The sequence below is a fragment of the Panulirus ornatus genome, chromosome 10, assembly GCF_036320965.1.
Source record: "Panulirus ornatus isolate Po-2019 chromosome 10, ASM3632096v1, whole genome shotgun sequence".
Taxonomy (NCBI): Eukaryota; Metazoa; Arthropoda; class Malacostraca; order Decapoda; family Palinuridae; genus Panulirus; species Panulirus ornatus.
This window is the reverse complement of record NC_092233.1, coordinates 63,062,670-63,089,619: the sequence shown is the minus strand read 5'-3', so window position 1 is coordinate 63,089,619 and position 26,950 is coordinate 63,062,670. Positions and strand designations below refer to the sequence as shown.

Sequence of the window (26,950 nt, the reverse complement as noted above, 5' to 3'; positions counted from 1 at the left end):
TGCTTTATGTAAGGTGTGACGACGCTACCAGCAGGTATATTACCTGCTTACCCAAAGCTTGTTATGTTAGTTGAGATTAAATTGTCATTTCTTAAACTGGTACAGACGTTATTCTTCTTGATCTAGAACAGGTAACTCGAAAGATGTTCCATTGAATACCAGTGTGGCCCCCTAGTGCAGTATACTTAACGAAATGTGGAGTATTTTCTGAGAAATACATAAAAAAGAAAAGTTTACTTTCGTGGCCAGGTAAGAATTTTCTTCAGGTTACGAGTTAAGCTGTTTTACTTTATGTTCCTCAGATTTAGCTCGGCAAAATCCAGAGTTATAGGTCCTATACCATTCAGTTAAGATGCAGTGAATATATCATCTTACATATGTGAAATAAATTTTTGAAGTTAACCCCAGACGATGTACAGAAGTTATAACAACCCTTAAATGTCTGCCATGCTTCGCAGGCCATAGCATTGGGGTGACATAACCATTCCTTCCTCACAAATTGCGTTTACACTCTTATCAGCTCAAACTGACAAGCTAAGGATTGTGAGGGGTACGTCCAGGTAAATCACCATGACCTCACCAGGATAACTAGGCTGTTATGTAACCGATGGCTCAACACATCCTAATTTTCAAGTTGTTTAAAAAAATATTAGGCAGAGGCATAGGTTATTATCTTTGATGGCGATTGGTGATGGAAACACATCCTTGTAGCAATGATTGAGTTGACCATTTAATCCAAAGGAGAAACAAATTGCTAAATATGATCCTTGTGAAGGGGAAGGATTTTATGGAATCTCTGCTCTACTCTGAAAGTGAATGCTCAAAATAGGGATAAATGGATGCCGGATTTCAGCAAAGATCTACAAAAAAAGAAGCTAAAGTGTGGCAGACCCATGATATATATATATATATATATATATATATATATATATATATATATATATATATATATATATATATATATATATATATATATACCCACGGGAACGTGATATGAAAATAAGGTGTTGCTAAAACGAAGAAAAAACGCGGTGGGATTCAATGGTTAGGTGATAGATCAGTTTTAAGGAGAATTATGAGACATATAACAAGAGGATAATGGACAACAGAGAATAAATCTGCATGAAGAATGATTTTGTTTGACAGCAAGAACATCATGAGAGATGGAGAGTAAAGTATGGAATGTTATGAGATATTTAAAGGCCATATGTCTTGCTTATTATTTATATATATATATATATGTATATATATATATATATATATATATATATATATATATATATATATATATATATTATACACACACAGAAGGAGGCTAGAAAAAAATTAGGAATCAAAGGCAAGGTAGATCATTTGTACCACAGTTTTTATCAGGTTAGATTGGAGGATGGATGAAGGAGATTTCGAGGGTTTTGAAGGCGAAGCTGAAAATTAGTAGTACAGAATAATTATTAGATGAATCAGTTGGGACCAGAAACGTAGAAAAAAAAAAGAATATCATCAGTGTACGAGAAACATGAATAGTTAAAAAATTGATTGAAGAAATTTAGAAACTGGGAAATGTAATGAAAGATCATGAAAAGTGTCACCAAGTAGGTTAACAAGTTACGAAAGTAAGAAATATCACCAAAAGGTATGATTATAAAAACAAATAAGGGGAGTTCAGAGACGTGGCCTGAGGAATGAAGGTGCATTTAGCGGAAGACTGAGACTATCACTGAAATGTCCATCAAATGGAAATAAGAGACAGTTGAAGGTAGAATATACAAGTTAATCCTGGGGCTGAGAGGGAGGGGAGGGGGGGGGGGAATTGACTATGACTTGGGGAAAAGGGATCTGGGTAGATTAATATGACAATGAAATACGAATTGAAACTATGAAGACGACAATATCATATGGTGACATATATTAGTTTGGAATTTATGGAGAGTTCGACGAAAGTTTTGTTATAAAGTTCTGAGTGTTCAGGATCAGTGCACGAAAGCTGAAATAGAGATTTTAGAAAGAACCAAAGACATGAAAGTAGACGAATTAATTCAACAGAGCTTAGTGGACAAACGTCCAGCTCCGAAATGGGAATGAAATGGAAGGTAGAGAAATGAATATCATTAAGACGTCCGGATTTGAAGACCACATTTCAGCAAACATAGCAGATAGAGCAGGGAATCAAAAATACAGATAAGAAAAATATCAGAGGATGTATGAAATACAGAATGTATGTCATGAGATAAAGAAACAAAGAGAATTGCTATATGCAACCAAGACAGGAACGACTAACAATGATAACTTTCAGTATTATGGAGTTGTGTAGCCAAGACGTAGTCACGCAGGATTACAAACTTGCCAACATGGACAAGTGAAGATGTGTGTCAAAGAATAGATCAAAGGGACGTAAATAACGGATATAAGCTGAGTGTAACAGAGTCTTGTTCACCGTGTCCTACAGAGGCAGCGCCAGGAACAGATGGAGAGCGTCTTTATTTGCTCACATCCTCCCTTAATTTCATTGTAATAAGCACTGAAACCAATGCCCCCGGTCCACAGAAAGCCCTGTTTCATCTACCCAAGTTCAACCTAGTGGAAGCACATATCCCCCGTATACCACAACCCTTTCATTTGTTCTATATCAGGCACGACTAACGCCTAACTGCATGTTCAAGCCTCGATCACTCAAAGTTTCTCTCACTCCATCCTTCCAACTCACCCTCGGTCTCCCCTTACTCCTTATTCCCTCCACTTCCGCTAGCCTCCCCTTATTCATCTTCAAATGTCTAGACCATTTCCATTCAACCTTCTTTGCTTTTTTTTCATGCCCATCTTGATACTACTTTGTCTCACTTTGTCTCACTTCACCATTTGATATATATATATATATATATATATATATATATATATATATATATATATATATATATATATATATATATAGAGAGAGAGAGAGAGAGAGAGAGAGAGAGAGAGAGTTTATTAATTTATCATGATAACTTTATTATTTTTACGTATGTCGTACAGTGAGCTGGTCATTGCTTACACTGTGAAAAAAAATACGAAGTTTTGTTAGAATCTTGACTTTGTTGAGATTTTGAACTTGAATCATATATTGACTGATTATTCTTATATCCTTGATATATTTAAAGCATACTTTTCAGAGAAGATAATAAGTTTTAGGTACGATTACGAAATATGATAAATAAAAGGTTGAAAGTAAAAGTAAAAAAAAAAATTAGTTAATTCGTACGGTAGAAAATAATCACATTATTTTTGAGGTATAAATTTGTATATATGTCTTTCTATTTTTTGCCATTGATAATGAGTTTAGGAGTGAAAACCTTGCAGTAATCATCCTAGCAAGTCGACGTCCCGCGTCTCATGTTGTCATTTCACCGCTGGAGAATTTCTTGAGTCGCTTAGAATTACGAAAATCCAACACCACAATGACAGTCGAGGCCATGGAAGTTGTGAACGCTGATAAAGATAAAGATAGTGAAGGTGACAAGAAGGACCCAGATACTCTGACCCTGGAAGGTAGGTAACGAGGCATTACACTCGGGAAAACATGGACTTGCCCAGGGGTCGGCCGCAGGATTTTGATTTTAAATGTCAGAAAAGTGAGTCTTCAAGTGTACATTTACATGTTCATTGTTCTCCGCATTATATTGTAGGGCAATTGCATCTTTGTGGCCGTAGGATAGTATTTAAATAGGGAGTAGTAGAATTTCGGACAGGCTGGCCCAACCCTACTGGCCAGGTCTCTTGTAACTGAGATTATCATAAAGACAAGACAACTTTTCTTTGTTTAGTGGCTTTGTTTTACTCGTATGGATTTATTATTTTCTTTAGATAATGATTTAACAGTGTAGGTTTTTTGTTCCACTTGTACATTTTATTACTTTTATATGAAATACTTGTAAAGTGTGAAGTGTTATGTGGAGGAGGGAGAAATGTGGTTAGTTAGCAATACAGCATATAAACAATGAACTCTACTAATATGTTTGTAATTAATTAAGATTTAACTTAGTATGAGTGGTAAAGTACACAGGATGTGGTGTTGTATTACCTAGATTCCTTTGTTTTGGAAAACCCGTATCTATGTTTCGTAGTCAGTGATAAGCAGCATTTTACAAAGAAGGTTGGGAAACACTCAGCTAGATATGGTAAAAATTGGCAGGTCATATTACAATATGTAAAGCTACTGTGTCTTTTAAGATTTGGTTCAAATGCAAATATAAACATGTCTTAACTTTTATTCTCTGTATTAACTTGATTCTCTTTTTAGATGTGAAAGAACACATCCGTCTAGTGGAACGCAGTATTGTGAGCAAAGAACCCCGCTTCGTCCTGCGTGTTCTGCGTGCCTTGCCAGCTACAAGACGAAAGTTGACCCCAAATGTCTTGCGTCGTTTGGTTGCCATGTACTTTGGTCGTTCAGAGAACAAACAAGAGCGTGAGGCTATCCTGCAGTTTATTGAGGAGCCTATGGACACAGATACTACTGCTCAAGGTTAGCACGGGCAAACACACTTGGATAATAATTTTCTTTTGTCACAGTTTTATCTCGTGTGTGTATATTTCATTTATTAGTCTCATTATTAAGGGGGGGGGTCTTTACCGGAATTTTTCAGACATTGTTAGTCACATATTTTCACTAGATTACCTATGTTTGACCCCATTTAGGGAGAATAAAAAGATGTTCTGGAAGGAGGTAAATAGGGTGCGTAAGACAAGGGAGCAAATGGGAACTTCAGTGAAGGGCGTAAATGGGGAGGTGATAACAAGTAGCGGTGATGTGAGAAGGAGATGGAATGAGTATTTTGAAGGTTTGTTGAATGTGTCTGATGACAGAGTGGCAGATATAGGGTGTTTTGGTCGAGGTGGTGTGCAAAGTGAGAGGGTTAGGGAAAATGATTTGGTAAACAGAGAAGAGGTTGTAAAAGCTTTGCGGAAGATGAAAGCCGGCAAGGCAGCAGGTTTGGATGGTATTGCAGTGGAATTTATTAAAAAAGGGGGTGACTGTATTGTTGACTGGTTGGTAAGGTTATTTAATGTATGTATGACTCATGGTGAGGTGCCTGAGGATTGGCGGAATGCGTGCATAGTGCCATTGTACAAAGGCAAAGGGGATAAGAGTGAGTGCTCAAATTACAGAGGTATAAGTTTGTTGAGTATTCCTGGTAAATTATATGGGAGGGTATTGATTGAGAGGGTGAAGGCATATACAGAGCATCAGATTGGGGAAGAGCAGTGCGGTTTCAGAAGTGGTAGAGGATGTGTGGATCAGGTGTTTGCTTTGAAGAATGTATGTGAGAAATACTTAGAAAAGCAAATGGATTTGTATGTAGCATTTATGGATCTGGAGAAGGCATATGATAGAGTTGATAGAGATGCTCTGTGGAAGGTATTAAGAATATATGGTGTTGGAGGCAAGTTGTTAGAAGCAGTGAAAAGTTTTTATCGAGGATGTAAGGCATGTGTACGTGTAGGAAGAGAGGAAAGTGATTGGTTCTCAGTGAATGTAGGTTTGCGGCAGGGGTGTGTGATGTCTCCATGGTTGTTTAATTTGTTTATGGATGGGGTTGTAAGGGAGGTAAATGCAAGAGTCCTGGAAAGAGGGGCAAGTATGAAGTCTGTTGGGGATGAGAGAGCTTGGGAAGTGAGTCAGTTGTTGTTCGCTGATGATACAGCGCTGGTGGCTGATTCATGTGAGAAACTGCAGAAGCTGGTGACTGAGTTTGGTAAAGTGTGTGGAAGAAGAAAGTTGAGAGTAAATGTGAATAAGAGCAAGGTTATTAGGTACAGTAGGGGTGAGGGTCAAGTCAATTGGGAGGTGAGTTTGAATGGAGAAAAACTGGAGGAAGTGAAGTGTTTTAGATATCTGGGAGTGGATCTGTCAGCGGATGGAACCATGGAAGCGGAAGTGGATCATAGGGTGGGGGAGGGGGCGAAAATTTTGGGAGCCTTGAAAAATGTGTGGAAGTCGAGAACATTATCTCGGAAAGCAAAAATGGGTATGTTTGAGGGAATAGTGGTTCCAACAATGTTGTATGGTTGCGAGGCGTGGGCTATGGATAGAGATGTGCGAAGGAGGATGGATGTGCTGGAAATGAGATGTTTGAGGACAATGTGTGGTGTGAGGTGGTTTGATCGAGTAAGTAACGTAAGGGTGAGAGAGATGTGTGGAAATAAAAAGAGCGTGGTTGAGAGAGCAGAAGAGGGTGTTTTGAAATGGTTTGGGCACATGGAGAGAATGAGTGAGGAGAGATTGACCAAGAGGATATATGTGTCGGAGGTGGAGGGAACGAGGAGAAGAGGGAGACCAAATTGGAGGTGGAAAGATGGAGTGAAAAAGATTTTGTGTGATTGGGGCCTGAACATGCAGGAGGGTGAAAGGAGGGCAAGGAATAGAGTGAATTGGAGTCATGTGGTATACAGGGGTTGACGTGCTGTCAGTGGATTGAATCAAGGCATGTGAAGCGTCTGTGGTAAACCATGGAAAGCTGTGTAGGTATGTATATTTGCGTGTGTGGACGTGTGTATGTACATGTGTATGGGGGGGGGGGTTGGGCCATTTCTTTCGTCTGTTTCCTTGCGCTACCTCGCAAACGCGGGAGACAGCGACAAAGTATAAAAAAAAAAAAAAAAAAAAAAAAAACCTATGTTTGACTAGCTTTATATAGTGTCATTTGGAATTTACATTGGAAAAGTATATGTAGAACAAATTATATGCACTTGGATAATGGAAAAAGTTCTAGAGAAAAAGAAAATGTATAAAGCATTTTCAGATTTGGAAAAGCTTGAGTTTAAGGTATTAGGAGTGCTTATTGGGAATTTCTGATGATTTGGTAGATATTCAAGGTAGACTTTACTAATAATTTCTTCATCAAAATGTAAGTACTGATGCTACACTAATTGTATTCTTATTAATTTGATTGCCTCTACTTATCCATAGTTGTCCCTAACATTCTCCTAACACTGCTGAAAAAGATGTCACATCCCTCAGTCATCCATACATCTGATCATAAAAGGTGTATATTATGTAACCTCCCACTCTTTCTCACCAAATAAAATAGTGATTATTGAAAAAAATTTACTGTAGTAAATTTACTGTAGTAGGTGACAACTGTTAGTGGTGAACCTTTATATCATAAGTGATGAGTAAAGTTGTTCAAGGGTTAATCTTAATTGAGTGTTTCACATAAGAGAATTTGAGCAATTTCTATAGGAAGTGTACTGATGTTGATATTGCTCCAAGGGCAGACCCCCAAATCACCCATAGTTACATGAAAAGGTGACCAGTGGGACTAACCTGCCCTCTGGTGAGTTAGACCAATTTACGTACATGTAAGGATTTTTTAAGATCCATCATTGGGTGACATGTCAGTTACAAGGTAGCATAAACACACAAAACTGTTACTGAAAGTGAACTTACGTGCTGATATGCTCACAAGTACCATATTATAAAGATAACTGAAAGAACAAAGAGAAGAGATGATAGATTTAGTTAAAAAAAAATTGCTGCTTCTAGAACTATTTCAGTTCGAAATGCCAGAGGAATAAGTTCTGATAAGGTGCAATTGAACATATTTCTGTGTGGTGATGTGAATTGAGACTGACTTTAAGTTCCACATGATGAATCAGTGTGGCATTAGAAATGGAAAAAATAGTTATATATTGGCATGGAAGTTCATGTTTCATATTAGCATACTCAAAACTTGTATGACCAACCAGATTTGAAAAAGAAAATGGGAATAGAGTTGAAGGTAATGGCAAATAGAATGATGTAAGGAATGAAAGGTAGATATTTATTGATTATGGAATATTTAGCTTGATATTATTATAGAACTGCATGTATGTTTGTTTTGATATCTTTTCATGTAAATATTCAGTGAATTATTGTAACTACTTATTCATAGATATGCCATCATGGAATGGAGATATTTTAAGTGAGGCACTGGTATTTAAGTTGTGGATGGGCTTACGGTATAGAGTAATCAAACTTCTACTTTTGTGTTGCAGCTCCTGTAGTACGTCAGCGTGGTCAGTTGGTGCTCGAGGTAGATGTGTACATTCATCTACTTGTACTTCTTAGGCTCCTTGACATTAATAGCTATGAAGATGCCATCAAATGCTCTGGTATGATATAGAAGATTGTCATGATTTGGCTGCTTGATTTTACAGTAATTGATTATTATACTTTAATGTTAGGTAGCTGTTTCTGGATCAGTTTTCACATTATTAAGGGGTTGATATTTTAATATATTAGTTACGAAAAGATATTCCATGTGCAGGTTTACAATAAATGTTGAAGGAAGGCTGATAAACTTGGCTGATGGTATAATCTATGGTACATCACTGCTCATTGTTAAGAACTGCTGTTTTGGTATTTCATGAGCCATCTCTTCAGTTTCTCTCTTATGTTTTCTGGATACTGTCCATCTCTGTTAAACTACAAACTCTGATTCAATATATCTCAGAAATCATTGAGCCTAGGATGCACCTTTCATTTTGTAAACAAGTAATACTAACTCCTTAGTTGTCCTGCACTCACTCCACGCAAATACCCACACATAGTTATCAAATGAAACTGTTTAGATTTTTTTCCTTACTCTGGTTGTTGTGTGTTGAAATCTCAAGGAGTCTTTTAAAGATCCTTGCAGTCTTGTAATCAATAATTTGGGAAGCTTTGTCTCCTACAAGATAATTGATATTCTTATTGCAAAGCCCAAGTACGTATATTGGTTTGAGACGAAAAAGGCTTTCAGAATTACCACATATATCAATGTGTCTGGAAGTGTAGCATTATAAACAGTGTTTTGCCAGGTTGAGGCTTACATCATTCTGTTTAGAAAATTATGTTCTAGTTAACTGTATTAATGAACCTATTGAAACTTTTTTTTTAAGAATGTTTAGGAATATTGCATACATTGTGTACATCAATGTGAACTTGTTTCTTGTGAAGTCAGTATTTTAGAGGGTTGCTTGTACCTTGGTCTTTAGGCCTTATCTTCTGATTGTTTTTGTCGTCACATTGACCTTCTTGAAACACTCTTTGTTTGCACTAATGTTTTGCACTTGTTTTTATTTTAGATATGTTTAAGTCTAAAGTGACAGTAGTAGAATTTTATGAAACTGTCTTTAATTGCACTGATGTCTTGCATTTGTTTATAATCTATGTGTTAATGGCTAAAGTGACATTAGTAAATCATTGTATTCTTGACCCTTATCACTTGAAACATTATGAAACATTGTCTTTATGAGTAAAGATGTCTTGCACTTATGTTTTTATTTTAGACATGTTGATGACTAAAGTGACGTCAGTGAATCGTCGTACACTTGATCTTTTGGCTGCTCGCTGTTACTTCTATCATTCACGGGCTTATGAGGTCAACAAAAGGCTAGAGGAAATTAGAGGGTGAGTCTTTCAAATGATCATAATAAACTTGGGATGTTTCTAGGTAAGTGTTTTGATTGAAGAATTTTGGAACAAATCTGAAAAACTAGAATCACTGAAAAGTATGGCGTATAAGATGTGAAAGTGCAAGAACTTTGAATTTTAGAAAACTGTCTTATGTTGTCTTTTATGCAGCTTTTTGCATCAGCGACTCTGCCAGGCAACACTACGCAAAGACCATGAGGGACAAGCTGTACTTATCAACTGTCTCTTGCGAAATTACCTTCATTATTCTCTGTATGACCAAGCCCAGAAACTAATTGTTAAATTAGAATTTCCTCAGCAGGTTAGTGATATGGTGTAATTTTGGCTGAATTCCTTTTTTTTGTATTAATTGAATATGATTTATTGTTTGTCATTTCTCAGGGATCACCATAGTGCCTTACGCAGAAATTTTTTCTTGCTCTGTAGCCATTGCATTTATCTGTCCTTTTTATCAGAATAGTTCTCTCACACATACCTTCATACTTCTGATCTTCCAGTTTACCTTTGTGTGATCTCTTTCATCTAACTTAGGTACTGTTTTAATCATTTCTTGTGCACTTGACATGAAGAGAACTTGGGAGATTTAGACCTGCAAATTATATGTACAGCATTGTTATACATCTTAGGGTCCCCTTTATGGGGTTCCTGTAGCTTTAAAATCTGCACTTCACTCAGGAACAGGGAAACAATAGACTCATTGAAGAAAGAAGCACTTTGAAGAGATTGTACCCCCTATCCATCCATTGCCAATACAGCTTTGCTGAGGTGACTTCTAGCCCATGGTGTAACAACAAGTGGGCAGAATCTAGTAACACCTAGGCCTCCATATATATGTGTGTGTTTATGTGTGTTATCATTATTATTATTTTTATTGTACTTAGTCGCTGTCTCCTGTGTTAGCGAGGTAGCGCAAGGAAAGAGACGAAAGAATGGCCCAACCCACCCACATTCACATGCATATACATAAACGCACATATACATACCTATACATTTCAACATATACTTCGATATATACATACACAGACATATACATATATACATACACATGTACATATACTTGCCTTCATCCATGTTTATTTATATTTTATTACACGATCGCTGTTTTCCACATCAGCGAGGTAACACTAGGAAACAGATGAAGAAAGATCCATCCACTGATACACACATTTATACTTTTCAGTTTTTATTTTTTCATACATTTTCACCATTTATACATTTTTTTTTTTTTTTTTTTTTTTTCATACGATTCGCCATTTCCCGCATTTGCGAGGTAGCATTAAGAACAGAGGACTGGGCCTTAGAGGGAAAATCCTCACCTGGCCCCCTTCTCTGTTCCTTCTTTTGGAAAATTAAAAAAAAACGAGAGGGGAAGATTTCCAGCCACCCGCTCCCTCCCCTTTTAGTCGCCTTCTACGACACGCAGGGAATACGTGGGAAGTATTCTTTCTCCCCTATCCCCAGGGGATATATATATATTTATATGCAGATACATATATACATACATATAATACACATTTTTTTTTCATACTATTCGCCATTTCCCGCGTTAGTGAGGTAGCGTTAATAACAGAGGACTGGGCCTTTGAGGGAATATCCTCACCTGGCCCCCTTCTCTGTTCCCTCTTTTGGAAAATCTAAAAAAAAAAAAAACGAGAGGGGAGGATTTCCAGCCACCCGCTCCCTCCCCTTTTAGTCGCCTTCTACGACACGCAGGGAATGCATGATAGAAACCAAAAAGAATTAAAGAAATATCTGGTATCAAAATATTTATAGAATAGAAGTAACACAAATGAAATTTATGAGAATTCAATGTAATAAATCAAAAAGGTGCCAAAAAAGTTATATGAGAGTCTGGTAGGAAAGGCAGAGAGACTCTTCATTGTTTTCCCAACAAAATCAGAAGTCTGCAAAGAGGATGCATAAACACTTGTTCAGGAAGACAGAACAAATAGCTTAAAGCTGTCGCATCTGACTTTGAGGGACACAGCTGAGCAATATGGCAGCTGAGAACAGTCTTGCAAAAAGGCTTGAAATGTAGTGATTGCTATGAGCTAGCCTTGCTCCAAGGCAGAATTGTATTTTTTATGTTCATATGAATTCTCTCATTTTTGCTTTTCATCTTCCTTTACATGGTGTGAAAATTTGTTAGATTATTAAGGATATCCTAGATATACTAGATTCTCTTGTTAGCATGACTATACCTTTTATTTCAATTTTTATTGATATTCATATGTTGCAAGATATAATCTTTGTGTTTTTCATTTATTTGTTAGGCCAACAATAATGAAGTAGCACGCTATCATTACTACATGGGTCGCATAAAGGGAATACAGCTTGAGTACTCAGAGGCCCACAAGCACCTGATTCAGGCTCTGCGCAAAGCTCCACAGCAAACAGCTGTTGGCTTCAGGCAGTCTGTTCAGAAGTTGGCAGTGGTGGTTGAGCTTCTGCTGGGGGACATTCCAGAGAGACAGGTATTTTCCATGTAGCTATTTAAACATTACTCTGGCTTTGTTAGTTTGAGGTCAATCTGTCATTTGAATGTATGTGCAGATAATTAACAAGGAAGACGGTTTATTGTGTGAAAATAATGCAGCACTTAAGTCAAGATGCATGCCAGACCCTTTCTGAGGAAAAAGTGGGAAGTGCTTCAACCTCTTGCTATTGAGGCAAAGGGAGGGAAAGGACCCCTTTAACCACTTTATGTTTAACCAAGTTTTCCTTTCCAACCCTCAAATTTTTTTGAATTATTTAAAGAGTTCATTTAACCTTACAGTTTCAGAGATATTCATATGTCTTTGATATAAATCACTTTAGAAGTTCATTTTGCCCACAACTTTCAATGAAATGCATAAAGAGTGTAAGTTTTGTGTTGGTTTAGGACAATGTACAAAAGTATGGGTGTTAGGCCAGAGTGTAAAGTTAATCGCCACTTTGCATGTTTTATTGTTTATTTTACGTAAACCAAACTATTGAATAATTACTAAGTTTTGTATTGTATAATACAGTAAAAATGGGCTTCGGTGTATTGGAATGCAGTTCCTAACAGACCCCACTGGATTAAGTTTGGGATCAAATGGAAATTTTTGTAAAAGTCTGTTGCATGGCCAATTGAGCCCGGTAAGTTAAGGACCCATCAGACTGAGTTTGGGATGTAACAGAATAGTCCATAAGTTCATAACCTTGGTTCTGAGTGATGGGCATCTGTTGAACATCACTCTGGTGCATTTTTTTTATATTTAGTAACATAAATGTCCTCTCTGCACATATACGCTTAGTTTTGCATTGATTTGCAGTGATTATATTTTTGCCTTTACACATTGAATGATAATGTTAAGTAGAAATATTAAGATGAAACAATATGCTGTTTGGCCTTTATGGCACCAGTTTGAGATAAGTGCCCACCTGGTCAGCACCTAGAAATACCCAGTACCCATATACTCATACAAGTGCAGTTTTTTTTTCTTTTTTACAAAGGCTTGTCCCTTTGTGTGAAATCTTAGTAGAGAAGAGTGCTATCAGTTATGTGTGTTCTATGAGATCCAGGAAACACCTGATCATTGCTGATAAGCTGAACAAGATTGAGCATAATGACTGTGGGGGGGGGGAGTATCTTGGGCATAATGCAAATCTCATTTCTGACCTGGAAGTGATTCAGATGACTCCAGGTGACCCAGGAGTTATTTACTGATCTAGAGGAGTGTAATATGTACAAATTTTCTTAAAGTGTTTGATAAATGTGACCATGGTGTCATAGCATACAGAATGCATAAGATGGGGAATGATGAGAGAAATCGCAAGATGGACTTTCGACTTTTTAACTTAAAGGTCACAGCACATTTTTATAAATCAGGCTGTTTCCAGTGCTTCCACATTTATTTTGAAAAGGTCAGTTCCCTTAGGAGCTTTACTCACACCCCTTGTGTTCATCATTCTCATATCTTTCACTGAAGCAAAAGATGAGTCATAGTTTTGTATCTTCCTTTGCAGATGATACGAGAATATTTATAAAAATATCAACTGGACATCAAGAAACTACAAACATGTATAACAGTCTTCCACTAGGCCACTGAAAACTGTATACATTTTAGTATAGAATGGCATGGAATATCTGACATATACAAACATCATTATATCACAATGGAATTGTTTGGAAGACCTCAGGTCTGACAACCTGACCTTTAGCAAACACAACTGACAGCAGTTGCCTCTTTCAAAAATATTGTAGGTTGGTTCCTGCAGAACTTGAAAACAAGGTGGTAAGAATTAGGGGGATGCTTCTCAAGGTACAATTACTCTCAAGAAGAGAATATGATAATACAACACTGCTGTGAGATGACATAATCTTCTAAGGTGGGAAAAATTGCAATTTCAATGAAAATGTGCTTGATTTTTCACGTCCCATATTAATATTGTGAAGTCCCATATTGATATTGTAAAGGATTTGAAGTACCAGGAACAACTGAAGTCAGTGATTTTATGATTTCATGTTTGGAAAATCCTGGAAGGCCAGTGGCTCCTAATATGCACACTGAATTAGTTCACCATTGGCATGATAGGTGTGGAAGACAGCAAAATATTATCACTAAGATCAGAAATTGCACTGAGCGCAAGAGAAAACCCCTGGAACATCTGTGGTCCAAAAATATTCATTATACTGCATGTAGCCACCAGAAACACTAAGGCATGTACTGTGAAGGAATTTTTGAAGGCTTTGGATAAGCATTTACAAAGTGCACCAAACTAGCCAGGCTTTGGTGTTGATGTGGGCCTGTAGGTGACAACCTCTAATGACTTGGTTGACAAGTGACCTAGCTCAGCAGCAGGTTTAACTCAGCCCAAACTGTGGTTATAGAAAAACTCTGAAGACAGTGCAAGGTTCAGTGTACCTTTGAATCGGGAAAAATTTTAAGGTTATATGATGATGGTGAGATATAAGGGGCTGGGTTGTGGATTGGGAGCTATGGTTTCGGTGCATTCTACTTGACAGCTAGAGACTTGATGTGAGAGGATGCAGCCTAGATTCTGGCACTACCTCACTAATGCAGGAAACAGCAGTCAAGTATGAAGATAAAAAGTTATGATAATGATGCATTACATTAATTATAACAAGGAAAGGTGTGGTATATAAGATAAAATATGACGAAAAATCTATATTTCATTGTGCAGAAAATATAAAAAAAAAACCATTCGTAGTGTTACCTCTCTAGAGACTCAGGTAAGATATTCCTAGTGGCAACTCTCAAGACTCTCAGGCCTTACTCCCATACTGTTTAGCACATTTTACTGAAACATCTACAAATTTTCTGAACATTTTCAGTGAAAGTATTACATGAAATATATGCATGGTGTCATTTTTATTCTTTGTTATATGGATATCTTTGAAACGGTACAGTGAAATGCATTTTTTGCATTTTTCAAGCAACCTGAAAATCAGAGATTCACAGGGTTGAACAGGAAACCAGAATGAGAAATAGATGGGTCAGTTCTTATATGTGTATACATATGTATGTATGGAAGCACTTGGATTGGAGATGCTTAGCAATTATGTCTTACATAGCTTGTGTTATTGAAACAAAGAATGTGCTGTCTGCACTTTTTGTTTTTGTTTACTCAAGTGTTACCTTGGAAATTTTTGTCAATTGTTATTGTATGGTAGGGAAAACTGATATTTGAAGAACATGATGTATGAAAAGAGGTAATACCTTGGTATTTTTTTACTTAGAAGAATAAAGTAAGTTGAAAACAGCTTTTAGCTTTGCCAAAAATGTTGCGATGATTACATTTTTGTGTGGTATTGACAATGTTCATTTTTACTTTGATTTTCTTGAATAGTGGTATTGCAAAATTATTCTGCAGAATTTCTTTCTTGGGTTGGTTTGTCCTGTGAACAGTTTATGGCTTGTGGGACACAGCTATAGAGAGAAATAGTTTTCCTCAGAACTTGCATTCTTCTCAAGGGTTAGTTCATCTTGCAAGCCATGAAGATTGTTGCACACGACCAACCTAGAGAGATGGAGTTTTTCATTAAAAACTTGTATTTTTATTTGTAGATTTTCCGGCAAGCCATCATGCGGAAAGCTTTGGCTCCTTACCTACAGTTAACTCAGACAGTCAGACTTGGAAACCTGGTCCATTTCACCAGTACATTGAATGAGTACAAGAAGAAGGTAAGTTTAATCATTTTTTGAGAGATTTCCTTTTCATATTCCACCTGTACTTTTGATTAAAGGGTATCCTTTGTATCAGGTCATTAGTAAGATGTTTAAGTTAATGGCTTGTTTAGGTTTTTGAGATTTCTTGGTTTTGATATTCCTGTTCACAAATGTGGCAGTTTGTTTCCCATATCTCAAATAATAGTGGTTGGTTAGGAACTCTTGTTCCTGAACATTTCAAAGACCAGTTAATTTTCATGAATAATTTAGTTTAACTAGATGCATACTGCATGAGCATCACTGATTGACAAATTTTGTAGCATAGGAAATATTTTGTCAGGCATCTGGTGGACCAAAGCAGTGCTACATATTTGAAAATGCTGGTTAGAAGTTCTTTGACTAGAAATTCACTTGAAAAATTGCTAATACCATATTGATGTTATGGATTACTGTATTTCTGTAACTTTGTAGAAAACAGACAGACAATGCATGTGTAGTGCATGCTCAAAAAACAGAGGTATACTTCATAATGTTTATGGGAGAGTTGTGATTGAGATGATGATGGCATGGACAGAGCATTTGATTGGTTAGTGGGAGCATTGTGGCTTCAGGATGGTAGAGGATGTGTGGACCAAGTGTTTGCTTTGAAGAATTTATGTTTGAAATACATGGAGAAAAAAAGGGTTTTTATGTTGTATTTATGGTCCACAAGAAAACATATGTCAGGGTTGACAGATGCCTTATGAGAGATACAGTAGATGTATGTTTGGTAAAGCTACTAAATGCAATAATAATTTTTATCCAGAGAATAAGGCATGTGTGTGAGTATGAAGGATGGACAGTGAATGGTACCAAGTGTAGTTAGTCTATGTCAAGGATGTATGATGTCACCATGGCTGTTTATTTTGTTTATGGACTAGTTGGTAAGGGAGGTAAGTGTTAGGGTCTTGGAGCAAGCAATAGGCTTACAGTATGCTGGAAGTGGTGCCTAGGAGGAATGTTGCTCTTTACTGGTGACAGTTCAGTTGGCAGACTTCAAAGAGAAACTCCAGAATCTGATGTCTGAGTTTAGGAAAGTGTGTGAAAAGAGGAAGATAAGATTTAACGTAAACTAAAGTAAGGTAATGAGGTGTAGCTGATGGACAAAATGGGATGATTTGAGTGTTAGTTTGACTAGGGAGAACCCAAGGAAAGTGGAGTGCTTTTGGTACTTAGAAGTGGATATGGTGTAATAAAGAGTGTCCCTTTAAGTCTCATTTTTCTAAATGCCTAGAATTTCATTCCTTTCTTTCAGATCTCTGATATGACTTATAGTCAAAGTCCACTGTTGGCCTCTAGTATGTGACACACTTCTAGTTCTCCTTTCTCTGAGATTTTGGTTAATCTCTTGTCAGGGCTGTCATCATCTGCAAAGCATTTGATAGGATGTGTAATAGATAGTTGCTTTTTGAACATCCTTCTTTTGGCTTTTCTTCTTCACATCCAAGATTGCTTTGAATTTCATAACCATAAAATTATTAAACTCATCCATCTGGTTGCCAGTTTATTCATTACCTCTAGCAGGGTAAGTTAATTTTTGGAGGGGTGTGATTAACCATTTTTTACAGTTTTGGTGCATTTAATCACCTATTCAAGTTTATTAGGCTTTTAGTTGCTGGTAATCAATGATCAGACTTTCTGATATTCCTACTTCCATTGGATATGGTTTTTATTGCCTGTCATCAAGATGGATCACAGGGACTGACTGTAGCTGTGAAGTTAAGTGCCGAAAAAAATCTCTTTTACTTAAAACTTGATTTCCTAATATTTACTTGAGTTATGTGTGTGTAAGCATTTCTTTTTTTTTTCCAGTTTCAAGAAGATCACACTTTCATGCTGATTTTGCGTCTTCGTCACAATGTGATCAAGACTGGCCTTCGTGCCATATCTCTCTCCTACTCTCGTATCTCACTTGCTGATGTTGCTTCAAAACTTGCTTTGGGATCACGAGAAGATGCAGAGTTTATTGTGGCTAAAGCTATCAGGGATGGAGTCATTGAGGTTAGTAGTTTTAAGCAAAGTAATGTATCTTTAGAGCTAAATAGATAGTTACATACTGCAGTCAGAATATTCATGAATTGTGGAAAGGTGAGGAAAAATAGATCTGAAGCAAAATTTATGCCAAAGTAAAAAGGTTAAATGTAAAGAACTTTGATTATTAGACATACTATATATGACTATATTCATTTCGATTCAGTTGCTTGAATTTCCACCTCTTTCAATTTCCCATTCTTCATTTATTTGTCTGACTGTTAAATTAGATTAGTTATTCTATTTTATTATTGGTACCATAGTTTTAGATTGGAATTTTCAAGTCAAAGCTTTGGAACTCTGGAAAAGCTTTCATGATTATTCTGACAGCTATCTCAAGCCTTTTGATTTGTTTATATGGGTCTTTTATAAACCCATATCCTTCTCTCCCAGTTAGAGGATGACAAATATAGTATTATCCTCAGTATTATTTGATATTACACCTTTGTTTGATATTGTATGCTACTTCTTCCTTGTAAACACTGTATATATCTGTTTTATCCTGTCATATGTACCTTTCTTCACCAACTTTTAATTTGCAATCCGTCTTGAAACTTAAAATTTCTGGAAAGTCACTGTAGCATTCAAATTTTTGCCTTAGAATCATACCTATTGGTGTAGATGTGACAAAATTAAGTAGGTGCCACTTGCATGCAGTAATAAGGGGTAAACTATGCTACTGCAAGTACACATGTTATGGTAAAGGAAAGTAAACATGAAAAGATTGGTAGAAGTAAGGAAAACCAGTAAAAGACAAAAATTTGATATCAGCAATTTGAGATGGACATTGTGGAGTTCAAGAACATTGAATAGGTTGTCCATAGTATTGAAATATTAGAATAACAGAAGAACTTAACTTAGTTTATAGACTGAGTAGTCCTCTAACTGTATCCAGCTTTATGGAATACTTTTTCTTAAACATTTGAACCAATTATGATTCATTGACAAAGTTCCCTCAGCAAAGAAGTAAGCTTGATGGTAGTCTCCTTTATCTGCTAATGGTCCTCATTCTATTTCAAATCCTCCAGAATCCAGCTGGATGACATGGTCAGGGTCTAGCACAGCTCTACTAACCTTCCATCTCACCCTTGTGTATCTCTCTTCCTCTTCATTCTTTCACCTCACTCATCTGTGTCTCCATCATATCTTTTGTCATTTTGCTAGTAATGTATCTAGTACCTTTCACCATCCTCAAAGGTATTTCTGCATTCATTCAACTGCCATCATGAAGATTACCACTTGAAAATCTAAGATCTGAACCTTGCAGCCACTAACCATCACTGTTGAGATGTTGATAGAGATTGTAAATTACCTCAAGTCAGAGATGCATGCCAGTTAGTCTGTTTCATTTGTAGTTACTTAAAAGGTCCCATAATATGTCTGTACGAATTGGTTCATCTCCAGCTACTTTGGTGGATCCATAGTGTATCCATACAATTTTTTTCGTAGTTACATATGGTGGACCCATAGCGTATCCATACAATTTTTTTCTTAGTCGCATATCTTTTCACCAGTCCTGACAGGTCTTTGAATTGAATTCGTGTCCTGGATGAAAGTCAGTTGAGCCAATATTTCTGTATAGGACACTTACCTTTTCTCTTTAGAAACAGGCTTTTTTAGTTCAAAATGAAGTTTCAACTTCGATTGCAATTAGAAATTTGACAGTGCTAAAAGGTTGAGATTAAATTCAAATGCCTCTCATAATCTGGGAATCCTTTATAAGCAACTTTTGTCTATTTAGCACCTGACTGCCTTTTCCCAATGTGATACAGTCTTTTTAGCATACATCCATTGTCTTTAGCTCTCATAGATAATGTATTAAAACCAGTCTCTCATATGTTTGAATCATGATTTGTGGTTTGAACTGAAATGTTGACTTTTCCCATTTTCTTTTGTCAGTAATCGATTGATTGGGTACACAGTAGTTTGTCATTTGATATCATTATACAGTACTGTAGACATTGGTCAGTATTTTCGTACTTTTGAAGTTTCTTACTTATTACGTATAGGTATTTGTTAAGTTGTAAATTGACTTGACTTTTTTCATTTTTCATGTTAGAATTTTGTAATGTGGAACTCAATTCATCCCAAAATATGTACATTTTTACTTTATATAAATATATGTATTATCCCTGGGGATAGGGGAGAAAGAACACTTCCCATGTATTCCCTGCTTGTTGTAAAAGGCGACTAAAAGGGGAGATAGCAGGGGAAGGCTGAAAAATCCTTCCCTCCAGTTTTTACTTTTCCAAAAGAAGGAACAGAGAAGGGGCTAAGTGAGGATTTTCCTTCTTAGCCTCAGTCATTCATTCTTAACGCTACCTCGCCAACTCAGGAAATGGTGAATACGTATTAATATATATATATATATATATATATCCCTGGGGATAGGGGAGAAAGAATACTTCCCACGTATTCCCTGCATGTCGTAGAAGGCGACTAAAAGGGGAGGGAGCGGGGGGCTGGAAATCCTCCCCTCTCGTTTTTTTTTAATTTTCCAAAAGAAGGAACAGAGAATTGGGCCAGGTGAGGGTATTCCCTCAAAGGCCCACTCCTCTGTTCTTAACGCTACCTCGCTAATGCGGGAAATGGCGAATAGTTTGAAAGAAAGAAAGAAAAGATATATATATATATATATATATGTCTCCATGGTTGTTTGATTTGTTTATGGATGGGGTTGTAAGGGAGGTAAATGCAAGAGTCCTGGAAAGAGGGGCAAGTATGAAGTCTGTTGGGGATGAGAGAGCTTGGGAAGTGAGTCAGTTGTTGTTCGCTGATGATACAGCGCTGGTGGCTGATTCATGTGAGAAACTGCAGAAGCTGGTGACTGAGTTTGGTAAAGTGTGTGGAAGAAGAAAGTTGAGAGTAAATGTGAATAAGAGCAAGGTTATTAGGTACAGTAGGGGTGAGGGTCAAGTCAATTGGGAGGTGAGTTTGAATGGAGAAAAACTGGAGGAAGTGAAGTGTTTTAGATATCTGGGAGTGGATCTGTCAGCGGATGGAACCATGGAAGCGGAAGTGGATCATAGGGTGGGGGAGGGGGCGAAAATTTTGGGAGCCTTGAAAAATGTGTGGAAGTCGAGAACATTATCTCGGAAAGCAAAAATGGGTATGTTTGAGGGAATAGTGGTTCCAACAATGTTGTATGGTTGCGAGGCGTGGGCTATGGATAGAGATGTGCGCAGGAGGATGGATGTGCTGGAAATGAGATGTTTGAGGACAATGTGTGGTGTGAGGTGGTTTGATCGAGTAAGTAACGTAAGGGTAAGAGAGATGTGTGGAAATAAAAAGAGCGTGGTTGAGAGAGCAGAAGAGGGTGTTTTGAAATGGTTTGGGCACATGGAGAGAATGAGTGAGGAGAGATTGACCAAGAGGATATATGTGTCGGAGGTGGAGGGAACGAGGAGAAGAGGGAGACCAAATTGGAGGTGGAAAGATGGAGTGAAAAAGATTTTGTGTGATCGGGGCCTGAACATGCAGGAGGGTGAAAGGAGGGCAAGGAATAGAGTGAATTGGAGTCATGTGGTATATAGGGGTTGACGTGCTGTCAGTGGATTGAATCAAGGCATGTGAAGCGTCTGGGGTAAACCATGGAAAGCTGTGTAGGTATGTATACTTGCGTGTGTGGACGTGTGTATGTACATGTGTATGGGGGGGGGGGGTTGGGCCATTTCTTTCGTCTGTTTCCTTGCGCTACCTCGCAAACGCGGGAGACAGCGACAAAGTATAAAAAAAAAAAAAAAATATATATATATATATATATATATATTATTATATATATTATACTTTGTCGCTGTCTCCCGCGTTTGCGAGGTAGCATATATATATATATATATATATATATATATATATGTGTGTTTTTTTTTTCATACATTTTCACCATTTCCTGCTTTAGCGAGGTAGCATTAAGAACAGAGGACTGTGCCTTAGAGGGAATATCATCACTAGGCCCCCTTCTCTGTTCATTCTCTTTTCATACTTGTTTGCTGTTTCCCATGTCCTCCATTTCCTGTGTCAACAAGGTACCACCAGGAAACACAAACACACACACACACCAGTAGCAAAGCACACCAGTAGCAAAGCAGCACCAGGAACAGACATAGAATGTCTCATTTGGTAACATGCACTCTCTAGCTGGCATATCTAGTGAACCAAAGCCAGAGCACCCCTGTCAACTTCTAGGCTCTACAGACTTTCTGTGGTAACCCCCTGACCATTTCAAGAGAAAGCAGGAGGTCAGTAGGAAGATGCAGGGGTTGAAAAAGAGGGCAAATGAACATTGGGATGAGAGATTATCAGCAAACTCTAGGGAGAATAAGAAAATGTTTTGGAAGCAGGGCAGTAATGCACGTTTAATAAGAGAGCAGATTGGAAGTTCAGTGAAGGAAGCAGATGGGGAAGGGTAATAAGTAAGGGAGAGGTGAAAAGGAGTTGGTGTTCTGAGGGACTGTTGAATGTGTTTCGTGATAAGGTGGCAGATGTAGGTGTTTAGGTTGGAGAGTTACTTGAAGTGAGAGAATGATGGCAAGTGGCTTGGTGAAATGAGAAGTTAGTGAAAGCCATACATAAGATGAAATCTGACAAGGCTTCTCAAATGGATGGAATTGCCGTCGAATTTCTCAAGGAAGGCCGAAGTTTAGGTACCTGAGGATGGGCAGAATTCCTTTATATTGCCATTATATAAAGATTAGGTGGATAGATGTGAATGTTTGAATAACAGATGTATGAGTTTGTTGAGTGTACCTGGTGAGTGTTATGGGAGAGGGATCATTCATGGGATGGTCACACATACAGAGCATCATATTGGAAAGGAACGAAGCGACTCTTAATTTAAGAACGTTAGAGGATGTGCGGATCAGATTTTTGCTTCAAATTATCTGTTTGAGGAATACTTAAAGAGAAAAAATTATATATGTGGCATGTATAGCTTTGGAGCAAGCTTATGATAGGGTTGATAGAGTTGCTCTGGGGCTTTGGGGAAGTGATACAAATATATGATGTCGAAGGAAAGTTTCTTGAAGAGTGATAAGTTTTTTCAATAGTTCAAGGTATGTGTATAAAAAGGAAGAGAGGAGGGTGAGTGGTTTCAGGTGACTATGGGTCTGTGGCAGGGTTGTATGCTGTCACTGTGGCTATCTGATCTGTAATGGATGGGATGGTTAGGTAGGTGAATGCAAGGATTTTAGAAAGAGGGATAGGTCTGCAATCTGTTTGGGGCAGGGATGCCTGGGAGATGAGTCAGTTGCTAATTGCTGGTCAAACATCTTTGGTGGCAGACTGAAATGAGAAGTAGCAGAAGCTGCTGTCTGATTTTGGGAGAGTGTGTGAGTAGAGAAAGCTGAGTGTTAGTGTGATTGAAAGTAAGGTTATTGAGTTTAGAGCCTTCAGGACGCATAATGTTTTGGATACCTGAGAGTAGACATGGCAATGAATAGAACCATGGGAACTGAAGAATTATTTAATCCCAGTGAGATAACACAGAAATTCAAAAGTAGGAATGCAGCACCCCAAGATTGAATGCTTGCATGAAGTATGTCCATGCTCTCCTTTGAGAACACTGAAGGCACTTGTAAGCTTAAGCCATGGGTGTTGGGTGACATCAAGAGACTAAGGGCATTGCACAACTCAGTAGACCATCTTTCTGCTCCTGACCACCCAACAAGGCCTGGTTTACTCAAAAAAATTTCAAGAGTTAAATTTATCATTGATTTGTCACATAAGGAGGTTGTTCCTAGGAATGAGGTAAAGGCTGTCCTGCTTCTAGATAGTGTCTTTGTCCACCTCTTACAAGGGCTAAGTTTAAACAGATGGGTAGGGATTGAGATCTGCCCCACCTCCCTACCCATCATCATATCCTTAATTCTTCTGATGTATCAAAGTATCATTGTGTCATGCAAGAATCAATACAGGTGTATCATGTAAACTCTGGTTTTGGTGGTGAAACTAGTATCTGAGGGGGGTGGGATGATGACCAACTTCATGTAATTACATCAAAAAGAGTGAAGGATTATAATATGCAGAGAGTTGTTCTCAGCTTGAAGACTGCATGGGACATGATGAAGCAGCCAACTTTGGTTCATGATTGGAAATGCAAGGTGAATTTTGATGACGGGTCTGGTGAGATAGCACCCATTGTACCTGCACCAGACATTGATGAAGTAGACTTCTAGGAATTCGATGTCAAGGATATGCATCACCCATTTTGGGGAATATAAACAGTATCTGCTGTGGATAACATCATTAAGGGGCTTGAGGTTGAAGCAGATCCATGGGATTTATGCCAGTGAGGAAATTGTTGCAAGTGTGGAGGCATCTGTCACCATAGCCTCCTGATTTGGAGTAAGATGAAATTGGAAAGGTACCAGAACACAGGCTAAAGAAGGTCAGGGAGCACCTCATCTATGTGATGAATTATATGGGATACACGGAAATTTTGCAGTTGCTCTTATATTATTCCCATCTCTTGGAGCAATGTGCAGTCATGTTCAGTGAGGTACAGAAACGAGCTGTGAAGAAACAGAGATAAAATCAGGGATTATATTAAAAGTCCCTTGGTCCCACCAAAGGAGCATCAGCAGCAGTGCCTCTATCCCTTGCATCAGTAGCAGTATCTCCAGCTAGCCGATACTACCATTGTTGACCCCAAGTCTCACACCAGTAGCAGCTTTAGACGAAGCATCAATCACAGCTGAAATTCCTTCAAAAATCATCAAGGAGGAGGGATGTGATGTGGAGAAGCCCTCCACTTTGAGATACCATACAGATACAAAGCAGGAAGTCCTGTTCCCTTCAACAGTATGCCCTCAGGGGCTTGCCTGCCACAATCAACATATCAACCACAGCTGGTGAGTGTAATTAAATACAGTCCTCGTTGTAGCTATGTGATATCCATTTATCTAATAATTGAAATTCTTATGTATACAGTGTGACCGTGATATCCCTTTATCTAATGATTAGAATTCTTCTGTATACAGTGTGAATAATGGAGAGGGTTAGAAGATGTTGAGAGGTGTGGAAGAAGTGATTAAGATTACACAGAAATGCACCCCATAGTTGGAAAATTCTGTGTAGGAAGGAGTGTCCATCATATGTGAATTGTTAGCTGGAAATGTTTTGTATGAGGGTGTTTTTTGTTTCTCATAGAATGTTTAGGGGTAGCTGGAAATCTATCATAGACAGAGGTGCTTTGCATCATTTGTTCTGTTTGATAGGAAAATTGATTAGATACATTATGCCTAATTGCCTTTCCTATCTTAGCAAAGGGTTGTAAGGATTAAGTGAACATTGGTCTCATTTGCACACATTCACCCTCTTTTCTGTCATGTAAAGTATTCCAAAAACCAAATGAATTATCTTTGAAGGAAAAATTCTTTCAGCTGCTTCATCTGTTCCAACTTTTCATTTTTCTTCTCTCTCTTTTCATACTCGTTCATTATTTCCTGCATTATTGACATAGTGCCAGAAACAAACATAGAAAAGGCCTTGTTTGCTTGCATCAAATCTTAAGCAGAGCTAGGCCCTAAAGACCTTTCCCTGGTTTTCCATGGCTGCCTCATGTTCCCTGGTTCACTCTATCGACAGCATGTGTAACTAGAATTAGTATGATTGATAGAGTAAAGAATGAAGATGTGAGAAGTATTTATGAAGCAATATTTAAAGATGAAAGCCTCTTAAGATGAGGTGAGCAATATGCTTTATGAAAAATGATTTATTGATGATGATCAATGATCATACAGTTTAAGAGAAAAAAAAAACAGGAGACTGCAAAAGAGGTGAATAAATGAGGTAAGTATAATGTCTTAGGTAGAGGTATTGTAGATGATGATGTTTGGTGAATATTTCTGATCTTGTCCAGTGTTGACATGTAAAGGTGAAAATGAAAATGGGCGAGCTTTTTTATTCTGTTCTTTCTTTGCTAAGGTTTTTATACATAATGAAAGATTAACAAATATTTTTATCTATATGAAAGTGTTGTATATTGTACCACTTTGGATATATTTTGAAATTGTGTGAATGCATTGTGATGCTGCATGTACATACTTAGTCCATTATATGTAAAATAGGGGGAATTAAAGATGAAAGGTAGATACTGTTTATGATTATACTAATGAAAGCTTTGTTTCAGGCTGTGATTGACCATGAGCATGGCTACATGCAGAGCAAGGAGACAGTAGATGTTTATTGTACACGGGAACCACAATCAGTATACCACCAACGTATCTCCTTCTGTCTAGATATTCATAATCAATCTGTTAAAGCCATGCGGTACCCACCAAAGTCATATAATAAGGATTTGGAGAGTGCTGAGGTAATTATTATTTGATTCCTAGAATAAGTGTTTTATCAATGTTAAAACAGCTCATCATTTACATAGTATCTGTTTTCACTTTGAAAGAAAGGACACCTGTTAACATCTGAAAGTAAGAAGAGTGCTTGAGAAAAGTAGTATAGAAACCAGGGTTTTTTAAGTTTATACATGAAAGGGATAGGAGAAGTATAACAGAGCTTGATGAAATATTAAGGGAATTAGGGGATATTGACAGTAAGAATGAAATACATGTAATTAATGACTTTGTAAAAAGGCATTTAGAAATACATATAAATAACAGTGGTGAGTTGAAATGGAAAACAGTATATGGTAGTTTCAGATACAGTTAGTGAATAGTGAGGCAATTTTCTCCTTTCAGGAACGACGAGAAAGAGAGCAGCAAGACCTAGAATTGGCAAAAGAAATGGCTGAGGAAGATGATGATGGCTTTCCATAGACCTAATGGATAGAAGCAAATAAAAGTCATGGCTTTTATGATTACACTGAAAGAAGTTGTAATTGTTTTAGAGAACTTAACAGTTCTGCCAGGAAACTGATGGGAAAGATTTTCATATTAGTTCATTTTCTACTCAGAGATGTTAATTTATTTAGAGAAGATATTTCATGTACGTGATACTTTCATTTCAGAACTTTATTAATTGTTTACATAAAACTTTTGTGTTAATAAAAGTAAATTTTATATATATTTTTTCACAAACCCAAGAATCAGCATCCCAGTCCAAATTTTTTTCACTTTCATATAACTTGAGTCCATCAGTTGTTCCTCTTTATCCATGACTGATTCTTACAGTAACACATTCTCCTGTAATGGGTTCTCGTACTGCACTCTCATGTGACTTGAACTCTTACTGCACTCCTTAAGTGACTCCAAATTACCTTAACCTCAGTATCATTTTATGTACATTTCCCAGCTTCTCCATTAACTTTTTTAACTTCTCAACTTTTGTATACTTTGGATATTTG

General features: G+C 37.4%; 1 protein-coding gene across 1 annotated transcript; it reads left to right on the top strand.

Annotated features, from left to right (window-relative positions):
* Nucleotides 1–3,336: 3,336 nt before the first annotated feature.
* On the top strand, nucleotides 3,337–26,668 carry Rpn3 (regulatory particle non-ATPase 3). The gene is made up of 10 exons (XM_071666151.1): nucleotides 3,337–3,525; nucleotides 4,277–4,501; nucleotides 8,014–8,130; nucleotides 9,289–9,409; nucleotides 9,584–9,734; nucleotides 11,707–11,907; nucleotides 15,487–15,603; nucleotides 17,440–17,628; nucleotides 25,784–25,966; nucleotides 26,346–26,668. Exons 1-10 carry the CDS (start codon nucleotides 3,435–3,437, stop codon nucleotides 26,421–26,423), a joined length of 1,473 nt encoding a protein of 490 aa, XP_071522252.1. The 5' UTR covers nucleotides 3,337–3,434; the 3' UTR covers nucleotides 26,424–26,668.
* The last annotated feature ends 282 nt before the right edge of the window (nucleotides 26,669–26,950 follow it).